At 41.5% G+C, this 21889-nt stretch overlaps 2 protein-coding genes across 2 annotated transcripts; both read right to left on the bottom strand.

Annotated features, from left to right (window-relative positions):
- Positions 1-1259: 1259 nt before the first annotated feature.
- On the bottom strand, positions 1260-10602 carry SLBP (stem-loop histone mRNA binding protein). Its single transcript, XM_035138559.2, has 8 exons — positions 10455-10602; positions 9063-9191; positions 8696-8800; positions 6642-6701; positions 5158-5289; positions 4552-4701; positions 4007-4091; positions 1260-2133 (listed from the first exon to the last, which is right to left on the bottom strand). The coding sequence occupies exons 1-8, from the start codon at positions 10499-10501 to the stop codon at positions 2053-2055; spliced, it is 789 nt and encodes a 262-aa protein (XP_034994450.1). The 5' UTR covers positions 10502-10602; the 3' UTR covers positions 1260-2052.
- A 1041-nt stretch (positions 10603-11643) lies between these two features.
- Positions 11644-21503, bottom strand: TMEM129 (transmembrane protein 129, E3 ubiquitin ligase). The gene is made up of 4 exons (XM_035138392.2): positions 21194-21503; positions 19560-20034; positions 18095-18254; positions 11644-14484 (listed from the first exon to the last, which is right to left on the bottom strand). Exons 1-4 carry the CDS (start codon positions 21396-21398, stop codon positions 14236-14238), a joined length of 1089 nt encoding a protein of 362 aa, XP_034994283.1. The 5' UTR covers positions 21399-21503; the 3' UTR covers positions 11644-14235.
- Positions 21504-21889: the final 386 nt, after the last annotated feature.

Raw genomic sequence — 21889 nt, 5'->3', positions numbered from 1 at the left:
ATGCTCGAACCAGAGGCGTCGATGCCTAGCCGTTTACAGATTTTCCTTTCCTTCTTTCCCGTAAGGGAGGAGGGAGCCAATACAGTAGACAAGGGCTACAATACTGGGAAAGCCAGTTTTTCTGTTTAATGTAACCATCCGAGGATCCTCTGATGGATGGTAGTATAGAAATTTAATAAATAATAATAGTAATAATTTTGTAATCCATCTCTATAGCAAAATCTTAAGAGAGTTGAAAGGGAGTACAGGGGTCATCTAATTGAAGGTATCCTGTATGTTCCACAAGCTACACTAGAAAGGGGATTTTAACTGAAATCTGTCTAGAGCTTATAGGACACTTTAACTAGCAAACAGAAGATTAGGCAAATTCATGGTACTCAACAGCGACTAGCCACTTGGAGGTAGTATGCATGGAATGCCAGTTGCTGAGTAACAAGTGTGCAGAGTGAAGACAGGAGTGCCTGGCATGATCTGGTCCATGGGGTCACGAAGAGTCAGACACGACTAAACATCTAAGTGCCATTTCCCTCACACACTGCTTGCAAGACCAATATGCCTTATGTTCTGGAAAGTGAAATTAGCTCCTTTCCAACTAGTAAGATGGAATAAAAGTCCTATTGGGTGGCAGAGTAAAACAACAAACTGCCTCTGCCAGTTGTTCTGAAACGACATTGAAAGAGGGAAAACAATTTCAAAAAGCCAGGAAAAACTAGGAAACAAACTGATAGGATGGAAGACAGGGTTGGCTTCTGAAGAGATCAGGCACTTGTGCTTTAAGAACTGGAAAACACTACTGTACTTCCATTTTCTCCACTTCTCCTTATCTCTCTTCCCTCAGGGAACCTGCAATTTGTCCTAGCATTTCCACAGCTACATATTGGCCCCCATATCCCCAACAGAGTTCCAGTCAAACAGATTTTACATCAGTTTCCAACAGTAGAATGCTCCCAATACTTAATCACTCTTTAATACATTTATGTCCCATAGATCTCAATTGTATGCTAAGGACCTCAACCTTGAGCTGCAAGCCTAACAAGGTAGATATGAATGTTACTGAATTTTGTAGGATTTACTTCCAAACAAATATGGATTTTTGGCCTGATTCTGAGTGGTGGTATTTTGTACACACTGCTGACACTGTGATCATTGGTTTCCAAGTGGACTGGCAGCACTGATTAAAGTAGCCTCAGAATTTAATCTTACATCTCTTTGCATCTTATTTGCAGAATGTTTTCATGACAATGTTTGCACCATACACATAAAGATTTACTTGCTTTATTTATGCCTTATCCCATACAAAACAGCAAATGTTTTAGTAAAAAGTCTATAGCTTTACATAATGAAAAAAATAAAGTCAAGTCTCCAAAGTTCTGTTCATTAATTCTTCTTTAAAAGTTAATGAAGTTCTGCACACAACTATTTACAAGCATCAATTTAGAATAAACTTGAGAGCTGACACCGTAAGGTGGACCTGGAAACTGCGTCAAAGCCTTTTATCATAAAGAAAAGAGCCTGTTCACACTCATTACCTTGTTATTGCACACGTTGTCAATATCTGAAGAACACAAAGGTTCAAGAGGCATAAAATGCCACTGCCTAGTGCTATCAATAAGTGGTCCTACTTATTAATAAGTGGAACTACTACTTACTGCCTATCATATTCTTCGTCTGTGGACAAGAGCCAATAGCTCAGCACCGATGCTGAAGTTCTCCTTCTAATGTCAAGTTTTCAAGCTCTTCAAGTGTGTCAACATTGTCTGGGCTGGTTTATCTTCTGAACTATAATTAAACTGTTTATAAAGCTACCTCCTGAGTATACATAAAATTAGGCAATCACTCAATGACATATAACTCAAGTTTTATGCTTTGAAAAAAAGAAGTAGTAGTGGTGGTCAGGCGAAAACAGATTGCAATTTCACAGCTGCCATACTCCAGTTCTCCAGACTGTAAGATAAGACAATTTCAGGTGTATGTGTCTTCTGAGTAAGACATTCCTTTCTCAAAAAGCAGCCAGTAGAATGCATGCTTTACAGTCATGAAGTATGTCAAAACCTAACATGCCTCCAGCTCAAATTCATCTTCCACCAGGTGGTCGATGCTTCTCACTTTGGTGGGTGTGCCCATACAGTTTTCCTAAAACAGATGGAAAACTCGATTAACAAACAAGACAAATAGATTAACTATTATTTATTTATTTGAATAATTCATATACTGCTTCGCTACAATTGTCTCTAAGTGGGGTACGGAAAATCTCACTCCTGGGACTTCATTCTTAACACTCTCTGTTGATCATTAGTGCAATTTTTTTCCAAAGTACAGTGGAACCTCGGGTTACATACCGTCTTTACCAACGCTTCGGGTAACGAGCTCCGCTAACCTGGAAGTAGATGCCCCTACTTGCGAACTTTGCCCTGGAATGCAAGAAAAGCCGCATGCCAGCGGTACAGTAGCAGCAGGAGGCCCCATTAGTGAAAGTGCGCCTCATGATAAGAACGGTTTTGGCTTAAGAACAGTCCTCCGGAATGAATTAAGCTCATAACCAGAGGTACCACTGTAAAGAAATGTATCTTGCGAAGTGGATTCGATAGCACAGAAGAGCAACAAAATGGCTTTAATTTTTCCTAAGTTCTGGGTACCTCTCCCTCACACCATTATGGTTTTTTCCAAGAAGAAAAAGGCAGATCTGTGAAAATTTAAGACATTTTCCCTTCCTGTCCAACATTCACCCTTTATCTACTACTCACTCAAACCTCATTTTTTTGCCATCACTGCATCACACCTTCACTTATAACTTAATTACTGAATTTATTCTTTACTCTCTGCACTTTTCACAAAAAGCCACAACCTCTATGCCTCCAGGTCTTTTCTAAAGAAAATCTTAGCAATTACAGCAACAGTGAATGGCAGACATCAGACATCACAGCAACAGTGAATGGCAATAAGATTTTGAACCACAACCTGTGTTTATCTCAGCTTTTGTAAATTTCCTATGACTGTGCAAATCATCCTTTCTCCCCTGCAAACCTTTACAGATTACACATTACAGATACTGTAATGTGACACTTCAATTATTCCTCTGAAGACACAGAATAACTTAAAATAATGTCCATGCTATGTGGGAATGGAAAGGGAAAACTGATCATCAACTTCCTGTTGTCTGTGAAACAACTTCCTGTTGTCTGTGGGAGGTCACTCTGAAAAATGTTCATAATGCAACTTTTGTCAGATATGTCAAATGTATTACCTAGCAAAGCAAGGGCTGTATACTAAAGGCAGAAAATGTTAGCGGGGTGGGAGGAGAGGAGAAAATGACAAATGCAAGCAAGCGGGTGGGAAAAGTATACATAAACATACTAAAAGAAGGGAAACCCTATTCTGTACTGGGTGGGCTGAGAAAAGAGGGACAGAAGAGGCATGGGAAGGTGGAGAACACAAGGGAAGAAGAGTTTTACAGTGCCTATGGAAAAAATAGAGGTGCTATGTACTCTGATGAGGTAGTTTTGGAGACAAAAATAAGCAAGTACTGGGTAGCTCAACATCAACTAACCCAGCAGTGCATCAGCTATTGGCAGTCCACTAGCTTTTGGCAAGCAGCTAGTACCTTTCAGACTTTGTTGCAAGATTGGGTTAATCAGTGATCTAGCACCTTAACAGCAACAGATACTTGTACAGTCATACCTCGGTTTAAGTACGCTTCGGTTGGAGTACTTTCAGTTTAAGTACTCTGCGGACCAGTCTGGAACGGATTAATCCACTTTCCATTACTTTCAATGGGAGTAAAAGTTCGCTTCAGGTTAAGTACGCTTCAGTTTAAGTACTCCATGGACCCGTCTGGAACTGATTAACCCACTTTTCCTTACTTTCAATGGGAAAGTTCGCTTCAGGTTAAGTACACTTCAGGTTAAGTACAGACTTCCAGAACCAATTGTGTACTTAAACCGAGGTACCACTGTACATGCTGAAGCAGGACTAACAAAATACTTATTCCAGGCTTCAAAGTACTTACATCATTATCCTGAGAGCTTCCTTGTGACCCAGCAGAATTACTTCCTATAGACTCTGTTTCCATGTCACCAAGATCAACAGGACTACTGTGAGGGGAGAAAAGCAATTATCAGTTATTAATTTTTGACAGTTATAGATTCTATGAGTATCAGAACCAAGATTCCAGGCAAATACGGTAGTTTCTAAGTTTATACATCTGGCCCCATAGCTATATTTCAATAGCTATTTAAGCTTGGTAATGCTGCTTTTTCAAACCTTTAACAGTTCACATTAATTCTGAAATACTTCTGGGAATTAAGGCAGTCTTAGTTCTTAGTCACACAGTTACATGTGTATAAATGCTATTGAAAATCAATGGTCTTAAGTGCGCCCATTATGCAGATTATATGCTAAACTTTGCTTTAAAATGAAGTCTAAATTGAATAACTCTTAAACCTAGCTATATTAAGGAGAAGCTCACTATAACTGAAATTCTTTAGATCTAAACAGTCCCTCATTTTTTAAAGTTATTAGTTTCTATTCACTCTAAAGACACCTGGTACTTACATTACTTGCATGTCACAACTCCTCTCACCAGGAGGGTCCCAAAAATGAAGTGCAACTTTCCACAGTCTGATTTGTTGGTCCCAGGATCTTCGGCTATACTTCTTAAATTTATTGGGAGTCCTTGGATGGACCCCTGGAACTCGTAGACACCTGTAACAAAAATTAAAAACTGTTTACATGGCATTTTAAACCAAGCTATGCTTTTATTCCAAATGCAAGACCAAGCATTAATTACAGTAAATTATAATTAATCAAAATTTCACTTCATTAGTGTCATTCTTTCTGCTTACTATTGCCTTTATCAAAACAATTGCTTAATTTAACACATATCTGAATGCTTCAATTTAGAACATTATTTGCCTGTATACTTCAAAAGACAACTGACCTGTTCAAGTGAGTAATCACAGAACCTCTAAAAGAATATTCAAAAATCTAACATCAAATTAAAATAAGACTATGGATGAAAAATAGCTACTGTATACACTTTAACAAGGGCAGTATATTAGAATCAAGCCATACTTTACGGTTGCCATAAGTGTCTGCAATGAAACCAGTAGCAAGTTATAAAAGAAAACCCTCATGCTCCTAGTAAACAAGAAAACATACTTTGGAACTTCTCGAATATATCTGTCATATGCCAGTGTGTTCTTCCCATAATTTATTTGTTTCTGTCTCCTCATCAGAACAGCCTCATCCGTCTCAAGTTCCACTGCTGCTGTGGACTCCTTGGAGTCAGAACTGAAAATAGAATGTTGATTTTTATTTTATTTTTAACTAGCTTTTTCATGACAGGTTAACAGCACTATATAAATACAAATTAAACTGTAACACAATATAGTATAGGTGTCCTCCAACTTACACAGGGGTTACGTTCCAAGCCCCTACAATCATAAAGTGTAATTACGTAAAGTGGGGAGCACCCCACTTTTAAGGAAGGCACACAGGGAGGAGACTCAGCCTGGAAATTGCTCAGGGTCGCTGTCCAGCCTGTCTGCCTGCAAGGATCCAGTGCAAGAAGGGCGCCACTAGAACTGGTGCCAGGAGGGGGTGCAGACACACAATGGAGCAGGAGAAGCAGAGAGAAGGCACCTCCCACCCTGCACTGCTGGTTGATCACAGGCAGCCATCCCTCATTCAGGCAGCAGCGCCAAACAAGGAGAGCCCAAACTATTTATTTAGCAGCAGCCAACATAAATGCGGTTGCGCACAGATGGCGGTGCTGTACTGAAATGTATCCCCGTGGTGAAATGGATGTGTTCCTTTTCAGGGTTTCAGCCAACCTTGAACACTAACCTTTTGGCATTATTGGGGCTTGTAGTGGACACCGTTTCTGCCCTGCTAAACCCTCCATACCCTCTGCTATATAGCGTCACCTCAGCCATGCTCTGGTGGTACCCTTTTAGATTGGACTACTGTAATGCACTTTACACAAAAGCTGCCTTTGGAGGTGTTTGTAAACCCCAATTAGTTCAAAACATGGTTGCTGGGGCTATGTGTTATGATCATACTAAACCAGTGACTCCCCAATCAATATCCTGGGCTCAGTTCAAGGTGTTTGCTTTTAAGTGCTTCTCAGCTTAGGACTGGGGTACCTGAAGGCACCTGGGGTACCTATCTCACATGTGCATGTCTGTACAGTAAAATCTTAAGCAAATGTCATTCTTTTGCCATCTGGGGCAGTGGGTCATCACCTCTCAGTAATGGTATCCTAGCTTTGTAATGCTCTGTCCTGAGAGGCTTTCCTAGAAATGGGAATGTTCTCATTTTGGTGCCAGGCAAATACCTTTATTATTTTTCTAGGCTTTTAAAACTAAAATTGTGTTACATTTGGTTTGAGATTTATTCAACTTCTAGAACGAAAGATGTTAGATGTGTGGGTGTAGTATTTTATATTGTTATTTTGTAAGCCACCTCCAAAGCATGCTGAAGGGTGGAGTAAAAGCACTCACTAGTGAAGGACTGATGATGAGGGCTAAAAGGATGATACATTAAAGAACAGGAAAGCTCAAGCATTTTCATAGCTAACCAGAAAAACAGTATAGTTCAGAATAACCATTTCACCACACCCAAAAGATGAGTTTGACTCTTACCTTCCAGAAGACAGCTTTCTCTCTCTTCCGTATTCATTTATCAAGAGTTTTCTTTTGTATCTACAAAATGTACTTTTATTTTAGCACACATTTCCACTATTTTATTATCATAGCCACTCTATTGCAGTACGAAGATGCAGAACCTTTGCATAAGGCTGCTAACTGCCGGAACAACGTTAAATCTTGGTCACCTGATATTGAGGCTTATTTAATACCATGTTTCTCCAAAAATAAGACACCATCTTATATTTATTTTTCCTCAAAAAACCCCACGGTGGCTTATTTTCAGGGGATGTCTTATTTTTTAATTACATGTCCAAGCCTAGCCTCTTCCTTGGCGCCCTCCAGAACTGCGCCTATCACTATGTCTTATTTTCGGGGTATGGCTTATATTGCGCAAATGCTTAGAAATCCTGCTACGGCTTATTTTATGGGTATGTCTTATTTTAGGAGAAACAGGGTAAATAATCAGTTACTATACAGTTGAGTAGGACCCATTCAATCTCTTCATAATCAGAACAGTTGCTCTAAGTAAAGAAACTGTAAGCTTCTCCCAAAAACCTTCACATGTGACATTTTTACTGCATTCAGCTTTAAGCTATGTTGCCCTTGTAATAGCTACAGCAGAATCCTTTCCCCAAGCACCTAACAGCTTGGGTGCAATTGTTTCCAGTTTAACAATCCCACTCCTACAGTGATTTACCAACTTTAACATTAAAATGATACCATGTGGCTCAGGGGTGGCAAATTACTGGCCCACATGCTAGGTGCAATATGGGGAGCCCCCTCACCTCTGTATCATTTAGACTTCAAAAAGTATTTCCCTTTTCTTAATTAAGAAAATTACTACACACACATTAATATCACAAAATTATTAGAAAACAAGATGTAAATCTTCAATAATAATTACAATAAATAAATAGCTTTAATTGTTTTATTCAAGCAGACCTTAATTATTTCCTAATTTATTTTCCCTACTTGAGCTATACTCCCATAATGTTAAACATCCCCCAACAAAGACTACAGATTCACTCAATTTTGCAATAGAAAAGCAAGCATTTCAGTGCAGGAGGGCTGGAGATGTTACTGCTGGAAAGTCATGGTCCTTCCTTTCCCATGCACAGCAAGAACCCCTTCCCCGCCTCCAATTAGGATTGAAAACAGTCTCTTAACTGTTGTGAATATTTTGCAAGCATAAATTGCTGTGCAGGTAAAGAGGTGATCTTCAGGGATATTGTGGTTGGGGAAGGTTAACCCTACCCTCCCTAGCTGCAATGCCCATGAAGATCTAAGACAAGAACAAAAAGCAATCAACTAATATAGCTCACTGGGTCACTTCCCAGGCTGCTCTCATACCAATAAACTTATCCAAAATGGGTAGTTTTATCATTTCATAATTGTTTTACTATATTTTATCCCACTTTACAAGTCTAATAATTGTCTCTCAAAGGCTTACAATAATAAAGTTATAGTTATATTGTAACTTTGTACAATATAATCAATAATTGTTTTTTGTTGCCAAATGAAAAAGAACAAAATGTTGTCTTTTTCTGAATATGGGAGTTATCAATATTATTCTGAACTCACTGCTCAGAGGAATAAATCAATGCTCTCACATTCAGAGTAAGATCTACTTCTAGCATCCAAGTAAGACAGTTAAAATTTTGCCATCTCATCAGTACTAAAAACAGGTAAACATAATAGGCTGTATAACAATTACCAAGTTAAATACCAAAATTCCTTCAATAGCAAGTTATTTACTAGAAACTACTTCTCAAAAATTAGATACAGCTTCTCATACTGTCAAAATCAACATTTTTATATATTATGTCACAATGTTGATTTTGACACTACGAGAAGCTGTATCTAATTTTTGAGAAGTAGTTTCTAGTAAATAACTTTGTAATTGTTATCATACAGCCTATTACGTTTACATGTTTCTTCAATTGGATTTGCGTAATATAGGCATTCTGGTGGTTTTGATCTCAGTAGTAGGCAGCCATTGAGTATTTCTACATCCCAACAAATATTTTTAATGAATTATGCAGCCATACCTGGCCATTTCTTTATTAACATTAGTCCGCATTTCATCTTCTTCAACTGCACTTCCCCAGTCTGAACATCGTGAACGAGGTTTATGGCCTTCTGGTGTTGTGAAACTATAAACCAAATCCCAATAAATATAGAATTGCAGCTTTAAAACAATATTTTTAAAAGTACAATAAAATGTGTCCTGTACCAGTAGGTCCACAAATTAAACAATTCAATTTGAATTTTTGCATTTAAGTTCCTCTAAAAGTGTAGTATACACCTAGTATGCTGCTAGTGCATATTCAGTTGTCAAAACTTACTGCATATCATCTACGCATTATAAAGTAAACTTTAACTGTGCTTTAAATTCAGCATACTTTATATACATACCTATCTGGCCTACCGTCTGACAAACTGCATGTATTTTTATCATCAGAATTGGACATGCTTGGATCATGTGTGCTTCTGTGTTTGCCATCTGCGCCACGCTTCCTTCCTTGAGTCCAACGAGCTGGTGGTCTGTGAGGAAGCAATCAGAAAGTGAAAACTGTAAACAATTTTATATATGTAGACTATAAAGTCACTAGAAAATGCTTGTTGGGGAGGGTTATGGGGTTGTTATTGGGCTGCCATTCTTGTTTTTATTTTGATTATGCATTTTGTTTTTATATTGTGATTTTATCCTGTGAACCGCATTGAGACCTGCAGGTATAGCCAGTATACAAATTATATATATATATATATATATATATATATATATATATATATATATATATAATACAAAATTTAAATCATAATTGGATTGTTCTACTTATGCCCTCTGAGGACTTTACAGCTATGCGGATAGAGAGAAGAGGGGGGATAATCTAAGCAAAAAGACCCGCCCTCAGATGACTTGACAAAGTACTGCATGTTGGCATTTTAACCGCACACCTTAAAACTGCACCCTAGATGTGGAATATTTATTGACAAACATTTAGCACAAATAGTCTCCTGTACCCCCTAGACCAGCCTTTCTCAACCTTGGGTCCCCAGATGTTCTTAGACTACAACTCCCATCGTCCCTAGCCAGCCGTCAGAGATGATGGGAGTTGTAGTCCAACAACACCAGAGGACCTAAGGTTGAGAAAGGCGGCTTTAAGACTGTTTCATAAGCAGAGCTGCTCTCTCAAACAGAGTTCCTCCAGTTTAGAGTTTCCACTTATTTCTGAAAAAGCCGTCCCACCGATTCACCGATATGTTGTTCCATGGCCTATTGGAACAGCACAAAATAAAATGGGACTCTCAGAACATCAGCAAATAAAACAGACATTCACTCTTAGCGATTACAGTAAACGATGGCTGAACTATTATCAATAAAAAACAACTTAAAATTATGAAATGGGGGGAGGGGCGTTACTCGCATACAAAGCAAGCAAGCAAGCAAGCAAGCAAACATCTCTCTCTCCTTTCTTCTTGGTTTGCCTTACCAGGGCCTCCTTTGTCATAAGCAAAAATCTGCCCTTCTCCGACCGATGGAGAACCCAATAAGGGCTCTTGTGTACCCCATAAGGGAATAAGGGCAGATCTTTGCTTATTACACTTTCCTTCTCGCTGACCTACTTCACAGAAACCGTAACAGGCAGATTTTGAAAGTGAGTGGGGGTAGGGAGGAGTTTGAAGGCCCCCCGACCCCCCCTGGGCTGAGGCACGAAAGGCGGCCCTCGACACACAGCGGCCTGGGTCGCCTTCAGACACCCCCCCCCAACCAATTCCCCTGAGGAGGAGGCAGAGGACACGCACCTACTGTGAGCGCGGCCACCGAGCGGGCTCCGCTGACGCGACGACATGGCTGAGCTGGACAAAAAAAAGGAAAATAGCCGCTCTTTCCCTTCCGCGCCTCGTTCCCGCCGCCTCCTTCCTTCCCTCCCGCCAAACAAGAAACGACTGCGCTCCCCTCCCTCAAGCGAGCCTCGAGCGAGAGAGCGCCTGCGCGAACACCGCCTGGGCGGCTCCTACCATTACGGGCGCGCGGCGGGGGGGGGGTGTCCTTGCCACGCGATTTCCCCTTCGAGATATACGTATATGTGATGTATGTAGTCTCGATTTCCCCACTCTCCGCATATATTAATTACCCCCACTCAGCGATGAAGGTGGTACGTCCCCCAATGGGAGTTTCTTCGGCGCTCCCGGCTCCTCCCTGCCCCCGCCCCGCCCATAAGCGCGCGCTTCCCTTTGTCTGCCTGTTTTGCCTCGCTTTTCAAAGGCTCCGCCCACTCGGCGGGATCAGTTGGCGGGAAAGTCGGAAATGCAAATACAGTACTGTACTGTACAGACATACGACAAAGGACAGCTGGACATATAAAAACCCCATTACCTTCAGTAGTTTAGGGCCTCATCAAACCTAAATCCGGCTCTGGCCTCTGCCCTGTTTTCTGTTTGTTTGTTTTCTCCGAGTGAGTATTCTTTGCCTACTACTGAGCATACTTAGCCCTTACTGAGTTTTTTTAGGTTCCCCTCCCCTTAAAATCCCCATTTTATTTTTTAAAAAGGTTCTCCTGCAATCCTTGACAATTCACCCCAGTGATGATTGCACTGTTCTTGTGTATGGATAGTACAATTCTGGCAATATTAATGGCATGGAGATAATTCCCTCGTTTCCATGGGATCACAGCCATGTGATTACCAAATCATGTCCTTACATTGAGGCAATAAGCAGTATAGGCAAGTCAGGCAAGGAGAGTAACTGCAGCGCAGCTGACTCATCACAGAAATGCCAGGGAAACAAGTTGGTGGCATTGTCAAAAGGCAACCCAGCAAGCAAGGGATAAGAGGAGCTCTGCAATCCTTAAGTGATTCATCTGAACCAGAAAGAACTAAGTTCCAGGAAGCCCAAAGAGAATTGTTTTGATTACATCAGTGCAGTTAAGGGACCCTGAATATCCAGAAGGAAATAACTGGGTTTCTCTCTCTCTCTCTCTCTCTCTCTCTCTCTCTCTCTCTCTCTCACACACACACACACACACACACACACACACACGGTGCAAAGGACCCCTGGACAGAGCAAGTCCAGTCAAAGGCAACTATGGGGTTGTGGCGCTCATCTCGCTTTCAGGCCAAGGGTGCTGACATTTGTCCACAGACAGAGAAGCTTTCCAGGTCATGTGGCCAGCAGGACTAAACAGCTTCTGCCGCAACGGAACACCATGACGGAAACCAGACCGCACAGAAACACCATTGATCTTCCCGCTGCAGTGGTACCTATTTATCTACTTGCATGAGCATGCTTTCGAACTGCTAGGTTGGCAGGAGCTGGGACATAGATACACACTCTCTCTCCCTCCCTCTTCTGCCCTGAGGGTTTGTGCATTGCTAATTATCCATAACAAACAAATACAGAATCAACAAAAATGAGTTTATGTATACTAAGGAAGTAAAAAAATATGGAAGGTTGCAATACATTTGGGGGGGGGGCGACGACGACAAAGAAAGTAGTATTACAGAGTACCCTGGATATGATCTTTTATTTCATACTGTACAAGAAACAAATGTTGGAGAAATGTTTATAGTGTGTCCTTGTCAATCTTTCAGAGTGGATCCTCCTTCAGAGCACCCTCAAAGACCCACTAAAAGATCACAACATGAGTTACTTGCCGGAGTGAAGGATCAATACTGAGGATGCAGACAGTTGCCCCATGGCAGTTACCCACACAGTTGAGAACTAGAATTGCATGTCTCTTCACAGTGTGGTCTTTGCCCAATTTCCATGGAGGTAGCTGGGGAAATGGCGTACAATGGCAAAATAACAGAACACAAAGCAATTCTCGAACAATCCTCCTGCAAAAACACAGGGTGATCCCACAAGCAAGAGCTGGATAATCCTCCAGTTTAAATCACTACCAAGCGAGTGGAAGACTATAAAGTTGAAACTGCAGATCAATGCCTGCTTCTGGTTCCCCTCCAGTGGGTGGCTCTACAAGACACACAAGATGAACAGGTACTTGTAAGGCACCTAGGCAGAGGCATCTATCAAAGGCAATATTCAGGGCATATGCCAACAAAATAGCAATGCAGGTGCTTCCCATGTTTTCACAACCCTGATAACCACTGTGACCTTGTCTACCAAGGCAATACATAGCTGTAATCCATAGGGACTTGTCCCTCTGCTCCTGCTGGAATAGTACAAATGCATTAGAGGCAGATAGGAGCTCCAGCCTAATGCTGTACACCCAGATGGCAACTGGCAAAACAGACTTACTATGGCTTGTTGTATTTTCCCACATCATAATAGTAGGAAGAATAGTAACTGCATGTCAGCTAGACTAGCCTCAAGGTTAGTAAGGTTAAGAACATATCTTATGGAGGTGGGATAGTCAGCAAGCATTTTAAATAAGTGAAGTTCAATTTCATACATATTAAGGGTATGTGAACTGTGATCCTTCTCATTTAATAATGGGAGGCCTCCGAAGATCAAGGAAAAGTAAGTGCAGAGATCCCATAAAGATTAATATTGATTTACAAAGTAATACGGGATTGCATTTTAGGATACTAATCTATTTACAATAGTTTGTATCTCATGTACAATTGATCTATTTTGTGTCTCATCTGAATCCCAAGCATTAGAAGCTGGGGCAGCAACAAGCATTAAAAAGTTCTGACCTAAAGATTTTCTGATACATATTCCATGACTAACAAAAATTGTCCCATCTCTCCCAGAATCCCAGCCAACTATTTAATTTAATTAACTTTAAAAGGGCGAAAGCCCATAGAACATTTATTCTTGCAAAATCAGATGTTCTATTCCAGGGCAAGTATTTGAGAGTTGTTTCAAAAGAGAAAGCATCCATCTAATACTAGATTCCTGAAACCTTAACACATGTACTTTTATACTGTGACTTTTGTTCTGATTTCAGACATAATACAATTGTGATCAGTTCACCAGCCCAGATGAGACTGGTTATGTATTGTTTAATAGGCAAGCCCCCAACCACTACTGAGCAGATGGGCTTCTTCTTCTTTTAATATGCTATGTAGTCAAGAGCTGAACTGATTGGCTGTATTGCTCCAACTAGTTAAATTTATGTTCACCCCATTTTGTGCTACGTGTTTCAACCTGAACAGGTCTCATGAAGATAATGGCCAGAACTGTTCCCTCCACTGCTAGGTTGTGTGGGGAGACTATTTCTGGCAACCCACCCCCTCACCCCTGTGTGTCTCCCAACCCTCCATAGTAGATGGTAGGAGGCAGCGTAATCAATGGAAATTGCCTCTTCTACTAGTGGAAAGGACAGCTTTGAAGGCCACAGGGTTCCCTAGGTTCCCTAATTCTGCTTCAGTACAGGTCTGATGTGATTCTAAACTATCACACAATATTTAATGTAACCAAAGAGAATAGCCAAAGCTGGTGAAAAATAATCATTTTCCGTTGTTTGGTTACAGCAATAAAAAAACTGAACCAATAGAAAAATAATCAGAAAGACAGCAAACAGAAAGTCCCCATGAACAGAATCATAAAAAGTAAACAGCAAGTGGATTCATCCACCTTTGAAGTACATTCAGATTAAAGGAGTGTTCCGGGACCTGTTCATCGTATAACACAAACATCTAAAATGCAGAATTTGGCTCTGCAGGTTGGGCAAGGCACGCGGCTCGAAAGCCAGGTTTCTGGGTGCTGCTGGTCTTGCCGACTGGCAAACCATTTGCCCATGCAAGTCAGGCACCACATGGGACGACAGTAGCATTGTTGGCACTCTCCTTCATTCGGCTCTTGACAATTCTTCAAAAGCTTGACATTTGCAGTAGTTTGCATACACCCAATGCATGGGTCTAGCTCCTGCAGACAGAAAGAGAAAAGATACGTCACAATATAATTATTATGTTTTATTTAATATATAGTGCCATCAATATACATGACACTAGACAGGATGTCATAAGCACACAAAAAGAAAGAGGGGGGGGAGAGAGAAAGAAACTAATGATCTGAAGTAACCAACTACAGTATGTATAAATTTTCGGTCACCGTTAACACAAATGATTGCCACAAATTTAAACGCCACCTAGTGGCATGATTTTGGGGTGTTCTCACCTTGGGCTGTTACTGGGTAAAAGTCATCTGCACCTGGGTTCTGCTACTCATGAGAAAATCTATACGCATGGTGAATTTTAAATTCATCACATCTAGCTAGCTGCTCCTTGGAAAAAGCTGTTATTCTATTTACATGTGAGCCTTTCTTACGGATCTGTCTACTTAGTTATAAGCTCCCCATCCCCCTGAAGATTTTCAGTAAATGCTTTAAAGCTTTTTGACCCCCACTGAAGTAGAACTCCTCCCATCAGCTGAATTTCCAGCAAATGTTTTTCAAAATGACTTTGAAAATATTTTTGATGCCTTAAAAACCGCAATCCAAGATACATTTCATTGGAAGTAAATCCCAATGAAGCCACTAGGACTTACATTTGAGTAAACATTCTTTGGCTCGCATCAGGGTGGATTTGATTTAAATCAAACTGATTTAAATCACGATTTAAATCACTAGTCAGTAAGGCTTGATTTAAATCATAGTTTTCTACATAAAGACTAATTCATAGAATCATAGAGTTGGAAGAGACCACAAGGGCCATCCAGTCCAAACCCCTGCCAAGCAGGAAACACCATCAAAGCATTCTTGACATATGCCTGTCAAGCCTCTGCTTAAAGACCTCCAAAGAAGGAGACTCCACCAATTCTTGCTGGTATAACTTTAATATGCAAGTAGATGAAGATTTTTAGAATAACAACTTTTCATATTAGTTTTTTATCCCCAGTTTAATAGGTTAATCATTCATATTTGGACAACTTTACTGTTGTACTTAGGAAGGAGAAAAATAATCATTACCTTAATAATAACAATTTAAATAGATTTATTCAACTGAAACAATAACATTACAGCATATGTTATTTGCTTAAACAAACATCCATGCTTGTTAACTAATTTGGCTAAACAAAAACAAAATATATATATTTTAAGAAATTTAGACTGTCAGCCCAGCCTACACATGAAAAACTTAAATACTGTCCACTCCAAACAATCAGAAAAATATTGTTTCTGTTCTATTCACTGAACTTCTTGAAACTTAGCACTGAAGGGGTTGTTTCTGTATTCATAGGTTTGTAGAACAATAGGATTAAGGTCTTTTCTCTCAACTCTGTTCATGTTATAACATTTTTGCTGTGAAGAAGAGGCATGTGATCTCTGTTGAGTCAAATTCAGTTTTGAGAACTGCTAAAGTAAACCAAGCATCTGTGATATCATCTTGTAGGCAGAGAAACTGCCCAATAATCTTACAAAAACCTCTGGAAGAGCATGACATTGTGAATGGATTAATGGAATTTATTTACCCAAAAAATTAAACATATACAACCTTATTCTACATAATTAAAAAACTAATCTTTATTTCATGATGGAATAACCTTTGGATGGTAATATATTTTCCTCAAAAAGCATTTTATTTTAAAAAAATCAATTTAAATCAAAAAAATCGATTTAAATAAAAAAAATCTGATTTAAATCAAAAAAATCCGTTTTTTTTGATTTTTTTAAAAAAATCATTGATTTTTATCCACCCTGGCTCGCATATAAGCATAGCTGCCAAGTTTTCACTTTTCTCGCGAGGAAGCCTATTCAGCATAAGGGAAAATCCCTGTAAAAAAGGGATAACTTGGCAGCTATGATATAAGATGCATAATTTTTACAAGCCTAGCTATGCATATGTGAGGGGTTTTAAACCTAAATTAAATAAAAATGTTCTCTTTTAAAACTCAGCAGTTGTTCTAGTACTAGAACATTTCTTTAAAAAGCTAAAGGGAAATACATGGGGTTTTTTTGCTTGTGGCAACTTCGGAGGAACTATTCTGTCTCCTTTCTGCTTCCAAAACGCCAAAGACACACATTTCATCCAAATGGACACAAATTTATCCTTTGCCTTAATAAATGCTTACATGCAGGGCTTTGCAACTGAAAACCCTGAACCTCCCTGAATTGTCAATGCCAAAACAACCAGTCATAACAAAGCACACACATCTAGATAAAGAATTGGATCCAAAGATAAACAAGTTCGAGGAAGTTCGTGGAAGGAAATTTTCTGCAGTCCCCTCTGCCCCCGTAACATTATTTCAAGAACTTCCTTAAGTAAAAATCTTAGGATCCAAAACAGCTTGCAAATAAAGCACGTGAATAAAGCATTTCCTCATCAGAAAAAAATAACTACTGCAGCTCCTTCAGATTAAAAAGATAAAACCAGTTCCACATAGTTCTGCACCACAACACATAGGAAAAGGTAAACAAACATAAGCTTATGCTAATTACATACACATTACTAGATCTCAATTAAGGTAAACATCAGCACATATGCATTCTCTGTATTTTAAATTAAATTAAAAGAAGAGGCTTTCTGCATAAAAGGGAAAGAGCCTGTTTCAGTCACCCACACTGGGATACTAAAAATTTATACCGTAGTAGATGGCAGGGCCGGCTCTAGGTAGACCCCCGGTGGCGCAGGGCACCATGGCGCCGGCCCGCCAGGAGGGCGCCGCGAGCTACGCCCGCCCGGTCCGACTCCCCGCTGTGCCTGCCCGCCCGCCGCGGCGCCGCACAGCAGCGTCTGTGGCAGCCGCGCTGCGCCCGTCCGCCGCGCTGGGAAACGGGGGGGGGGCGCCGGAGGGATCCGTCGCTCCACGGCGCCAGGGGAGCTTAAGACGGCCCTGGTAGATGGAATTCAACTCAACAGTTCTGCTTGCACTTCTGGCTGTGCAGCAGAAATTCCTCTCCTTTCCCTGCACATTCACCAAATAGGTTCTGGGCTTCCCCCAGCCATATTTAGGGGATACTTGAGAAGAGGGGAGGAATGTTCTGCCATGCAGCAAGAAGTGCTCATACTAGTGGAACTGTTTAGTTGGATATTGTCCCCATTTCTGAACATGGCATATGCAAAATACTGGTTTTTAAATGGCCAAGTGCATGCGTAAGATCAGGGGTCCCCAAACTAAGGCCCAGGGGCCGGATGCGGCCCAATCGCCTTCTAAATCCGGCCCGCGGACAGTCCGGGAATCAGCATGTTTTTACATGAGTAGAATGTGTCCTTTTATTTAAAATGCATCTCTGGGTTATTTGTGGGGCATAGGAATTTGTTCATATTATTTTTCAAAATATAGTCCGGCCCCCCACAAGGTCTGAGGGACAGTGGACCGGCCCCCTGCTGAAAAAGTTTGCTGACCCCTGTTTAAGATGCACTTCAGAAGGTAGGAATCAGATCCTGTCACCTGGGGCTATTTATATTCGACAGGAAAGCTGATATTTGGCAACATACTCTAGGTTTAGTGATAATCTACCAACTTGCCCACTCTCCAACTATTAAATAGAGGCAACACGAAAAAACAAGTTATCATCCTCCAATATTGAACCTACCTGATTGCTTGAAACACTGTATGTCTGATTTGTCTCTACCAAAGAGGTAAAGGTTTCCAGGAACAAGTCACTGAGGCTCTGATGTATTACCACATTAGCAGCATTACGGATGGGAGCATGGAGCTTTTCTCTCAGTTCCCCATATTCTGTTGAATTCAGCCTAAAACAGATAATATCAGCCATTTGCAAGTGTAAAAGAAATTGTACTTTCTTTTTTATATGTGAGCTTTATAGAAAGGAGACACATTCTCAAATACCGATGCTACTTTTATCTCATTTTAATTACAGACTAGGAACAAAGAAAACCATACTGTTTTGCTGCATATTATATATATATATATATATATATATATATATATATATATATATATAAAACGATTTCAACACTAACTTTTGTTTTTCAGTGGGTTATTTAAATGTCTTAGATGACTGAAAACTATCTCTAGCATCAAATGAGTTTGCATATGACTCATGACATTTTATGTATTCATTTGTGCCTCCTCAAACTGGAGGGAAATGTTTTGTTAATGTCTCCTCAATTTATTTGAAAAGCACCTTTAAAATGGCTAGGTTGAACACTGATTTCCTGCCATTAAGTGGTTCAAGCTATGCTAGAGATAACCTCAAAGGGCAAACACTCGGGGGTCTAATGGAGCACCCAGCTTTGCACATAATACTGTATACCAGGCATGTCCAACAGGTTGATCGTGATCTACCGGTAGATCACTGGATGTCTGAAGTAGATCACTGGTAGATCATTGGCTCCCCCCAAAGAAGGTGAACAACTGTGGCTCCCTAAAAAACCCTCAACATTTCACCTCCTCCCAGAACAAACTCAACAACTTTGACCCGAACCCCCCCCAAAAAAATGGGCCTTCCTCCTTCCTAAAAAAAGCTCAAGAACTTTGACCTGAAAACAAAAAAGGGGGTAGATCACTGCCAGTTTTTAACTCTGTGAGTAGATCGCAGTCTCTTGGGAGTTGGCCACCCCTGCTGTATACAGTACCAGTGTTAAAAGTACAGTATCTGCATTGGCTAAGTTCACGGTTTTGTGGCTGGTATTTAAAGTCCAAAACAACTTGGGACCAGGATGCTTAGCAGCCCACAAGTACAAAACGAAGCCGATTTTTATGATTAGAGGAGATTCTGTTGGCTGTTTCACAGCCAACAGATTGTCACTTGGTGGAAACAGGCCTTCTTGGCGACAGCACCCATCCCTCTGGAATGCCCTCACATGAGTAACTTGTGAGCAACAGGCAACAGAGACCTTTAAAACCTCTTTAACCCTTATGTTTGCCCAAGCTTTCCTGAGCTCTGAATATATTTAATTAAAACAGATTGCACCAAATATCACACATAGGCAATCTTGCTTTAAAAATACAGCTCTAACAACAAGATAATGGAATATTGTATTGAGAACACATGACAAAACTAAAAAAAAACTTTTAAAAAATGCCCATTTTACCGGATAGTAAAAGGTTTCACATGAGGATTAATACTGGCAACACGAATTGTGAGGAACTGTGCAGGCATGTTCGAGTCTGGCAAGAGATCATGCTGTCTGGAGTCCACCACGGTTAGAAAAATATCTCGCTGCTGCGCAATATGTAAAGAGTATGTGGTCACTTTCATGATCCAGGTGTCCGTAACAATTACTCGGGCTCCCGGGGCTCCCGTAGCAAACTTGTCAATCCTCCTGAATTCTGTGTTGATAGAGGAAGCCACTGCCCTCCAACCTGACTGTGGGAGGGCATAAAGGGAAAGTGTCTTGACTAGGGGGTGGTTATTCCAGCCATTTCGTGACCAGTAATATATTAGGATACCAGCAATAGTTGGGGCAAGAACAGCCAACAATAAAAAGACTCTCCAGCTTTCTGGAGCCTGATAAAAACTGCAAAGTTGTTTCTCGGGTGCTGCAAAGCACATGCCAGCATAGTAACCTGCAAGGGAGGAAAAAAGTACTTTTAGGAGAGAAAATAACCTGACATACATGTCGGTGTTACTTAAAGCTTCCAACAAGAACCTAGCATCTTGACAGTTCACACTTCAGACACTGAACTTCCACATATCCTTCTCTCAGTGTAAACGCTTTTTCCCTGCTGCACTTTCATCCCTGGAAAACTGTGCCCTATCTACATTGTGGTCAGGGAGGGGAAAGGGAGGGGAAAGAGAGGACCCTGCTTCTCTTCCAACCATCTCTTTGACATGCGTCTCAAAGCAAAAAAGCACAGCAAATCCCTTCCATGGCAGGCTTCTTTTTTCTAGGGATACAGGTGTAGAGCGGTGAAGAGCGAGCAGTGAAGGAGAAACTGAAAAAAAGGAAGCAAGTCCTTAGGAAATTTTCCCCAGTGCACATGTTCATAGGGCCCTCTCCCCAGGCCCCTAAAAATAGGGAATGCCTTCGCAAAGGCAAAAACATTCCTCCTTTCCCAGGCCTTTGGCTTGATTCAACCATATATGGACTTTCCAATTGCGGGGGGCATTGTTATTGTTTACTATTTTTATTGAATTTATTGAATTTACATCCTTGCCTTATACCCAGAGGTCTCAGGGACGTTCACAGAATGTCATGCGTTTTTGCGCTTTTAATATTGCAAACCGCCCTGTGATCCTGGGGTGAGGGCAGGGCCGGATTTAGGTTTGACGAGGCCCTAAGCTAGTGAAGGTAATGGGGCCCTTTATATGTCCAGCTGTCCTTTGTCAACAACAAATTGCCGCCGTTTTTTGTGTTGAACATATGCTATATGGTAATTTATGGATCTAATAGCCATTTGCCCATAACAAAATATGTATGTTATCAAAGTAATGGTTGAACTGAAATGCAATTAAGAAGTATATTAATAGTGAAAGACATTTTTTTCCCTTTAAAAAATTTTTGGGCCCCCAAGAGATTGGGGCCCTAAGCTATAGCTTGTTTAGCGTATACGTAAATCTGGCGTTGGACCGTGAGGGGCGGTATAGAAAGGTAATAATAACGGTACTACTACTACAACTAATAATAATAATACCAAACAAATAAATGAATGGCAGGGTACATGGTGACGGGCCCGCCCTTCTCCTCCTCCCCTCCGCAGCCCCCTCTCCCTCCCGCTCACGCACCGAAGGGCAGCAGGGCGTGGGCCAGGAGAGTGCCGGCGCCCCGCCGGAGGTGGTATTGGACGAAGGCCGCGTCTTCGCTGCCCAGCCAGCCGCCCAGCAGGTTCTGCACCGTCAGCCCGGCCAGGTGGAACTCGTTGGGCGGGAAGACGAAGCACACGGCCAGCACCACGTAGGCCAGGCTGAAGGTGGCGGCGGGGCTCTCCATGCGGACGGGAAGGCGCTGCGGCGCCAGGTAGAACCGGCCGCTGGAGGCCCCGGGAGGCGGCGAAGGCCCGGTCCGCGCTCAAGGCCGGGCTTTTCCCCGCGCGCGGTGCACTCTGGGAAGTGTAGTCCGGGGGGCCGGCAGCGCTCTATCGCCCCCTGTCGGACCGGAGCTGAAGTGGGGGAAGCGTCCTCCCTTCCCGGTGATCCCAGCGCAGGCTCTCCAAGCATCGCTACCTCCAACCGCGGGGGGCAGGAGCCCCCAGGACCAGGTCCCGATTTACGTACGGTACTGCATAAGCAAAAAACAGCTGGACATATAAAGGGCCCCATTACCTTCAGTTAGCTTAGACAGGCATGTCAAACCTGCGGCCCTCCAGATGTTTTGGACTACAATTCCCATCTTCCCCAACAACTGGTCCTGCTAGCTAGGGATCATGGGAGTTGTAGGCCAAAACATCTGGAGGGCCGCAGGTTTGACATGCCTGGCTTAGG

Source organism: Zootoca vivipara, chromosome 5, assembly GCF_963506605.1.
Source record: "Zootoca vivipara chromosome 5, rZooViv1.1, whole genome shotgun sequence".
Classification (NCBI taxonomy): Eukaryota; Metazoa; Chordata; class Lepidosauria; order Squamata; family Lacertidae; genus Zootoca; species Zootoca vivipara.
This window is presented reverse-complemented; position numbering and strand designations above follow the sequence as displayed.

Coding starts and splice junctions, on each gene's coding strand:
- SLBP (XM_035138559.2), bottom strand. CDS start 10,501: ATGTCGTCGCGTCAGCGGAGCCCGCTCGGTGGCCGCGCTCACAGTAG. Junction 9,192..10,454: donor GGTGGCCGCGCTCACAGTAG/GTGCGTGTCCTC, acceptor GCTTCCTCACAG/ACCACCAGCTCGTTGGACTC. Junction 5,290..6,641: donor AGAAAGCTGTCTTCTGGAAG/GTAAGAGTCAAA, acceptor TTCTATTTTCAG/TTCTGACTCCAAGGAGTCCA.
- TMEM129 (XM_035138392.2), bottom strand. CDS start 21,398: ATGGAGAGCCCCGCCGCCACCTTCAGCCTGGCCTACGTGGTGCTGGCC. Junction 20,035..21,193: donor CCACGCCCTGCTGCCCTTCG/GTGCGTGAGCGG, acceptor CCTCCCTTGCAG/GTTACTATGCTGGCATGTGC. Junction 18,255..19,559: donor GTGAAACCTTTTACTATCCG/GTAAAATGGGCA, acceptor TATCTGTTTTAG/GCTGAATTCAACAGAATATG.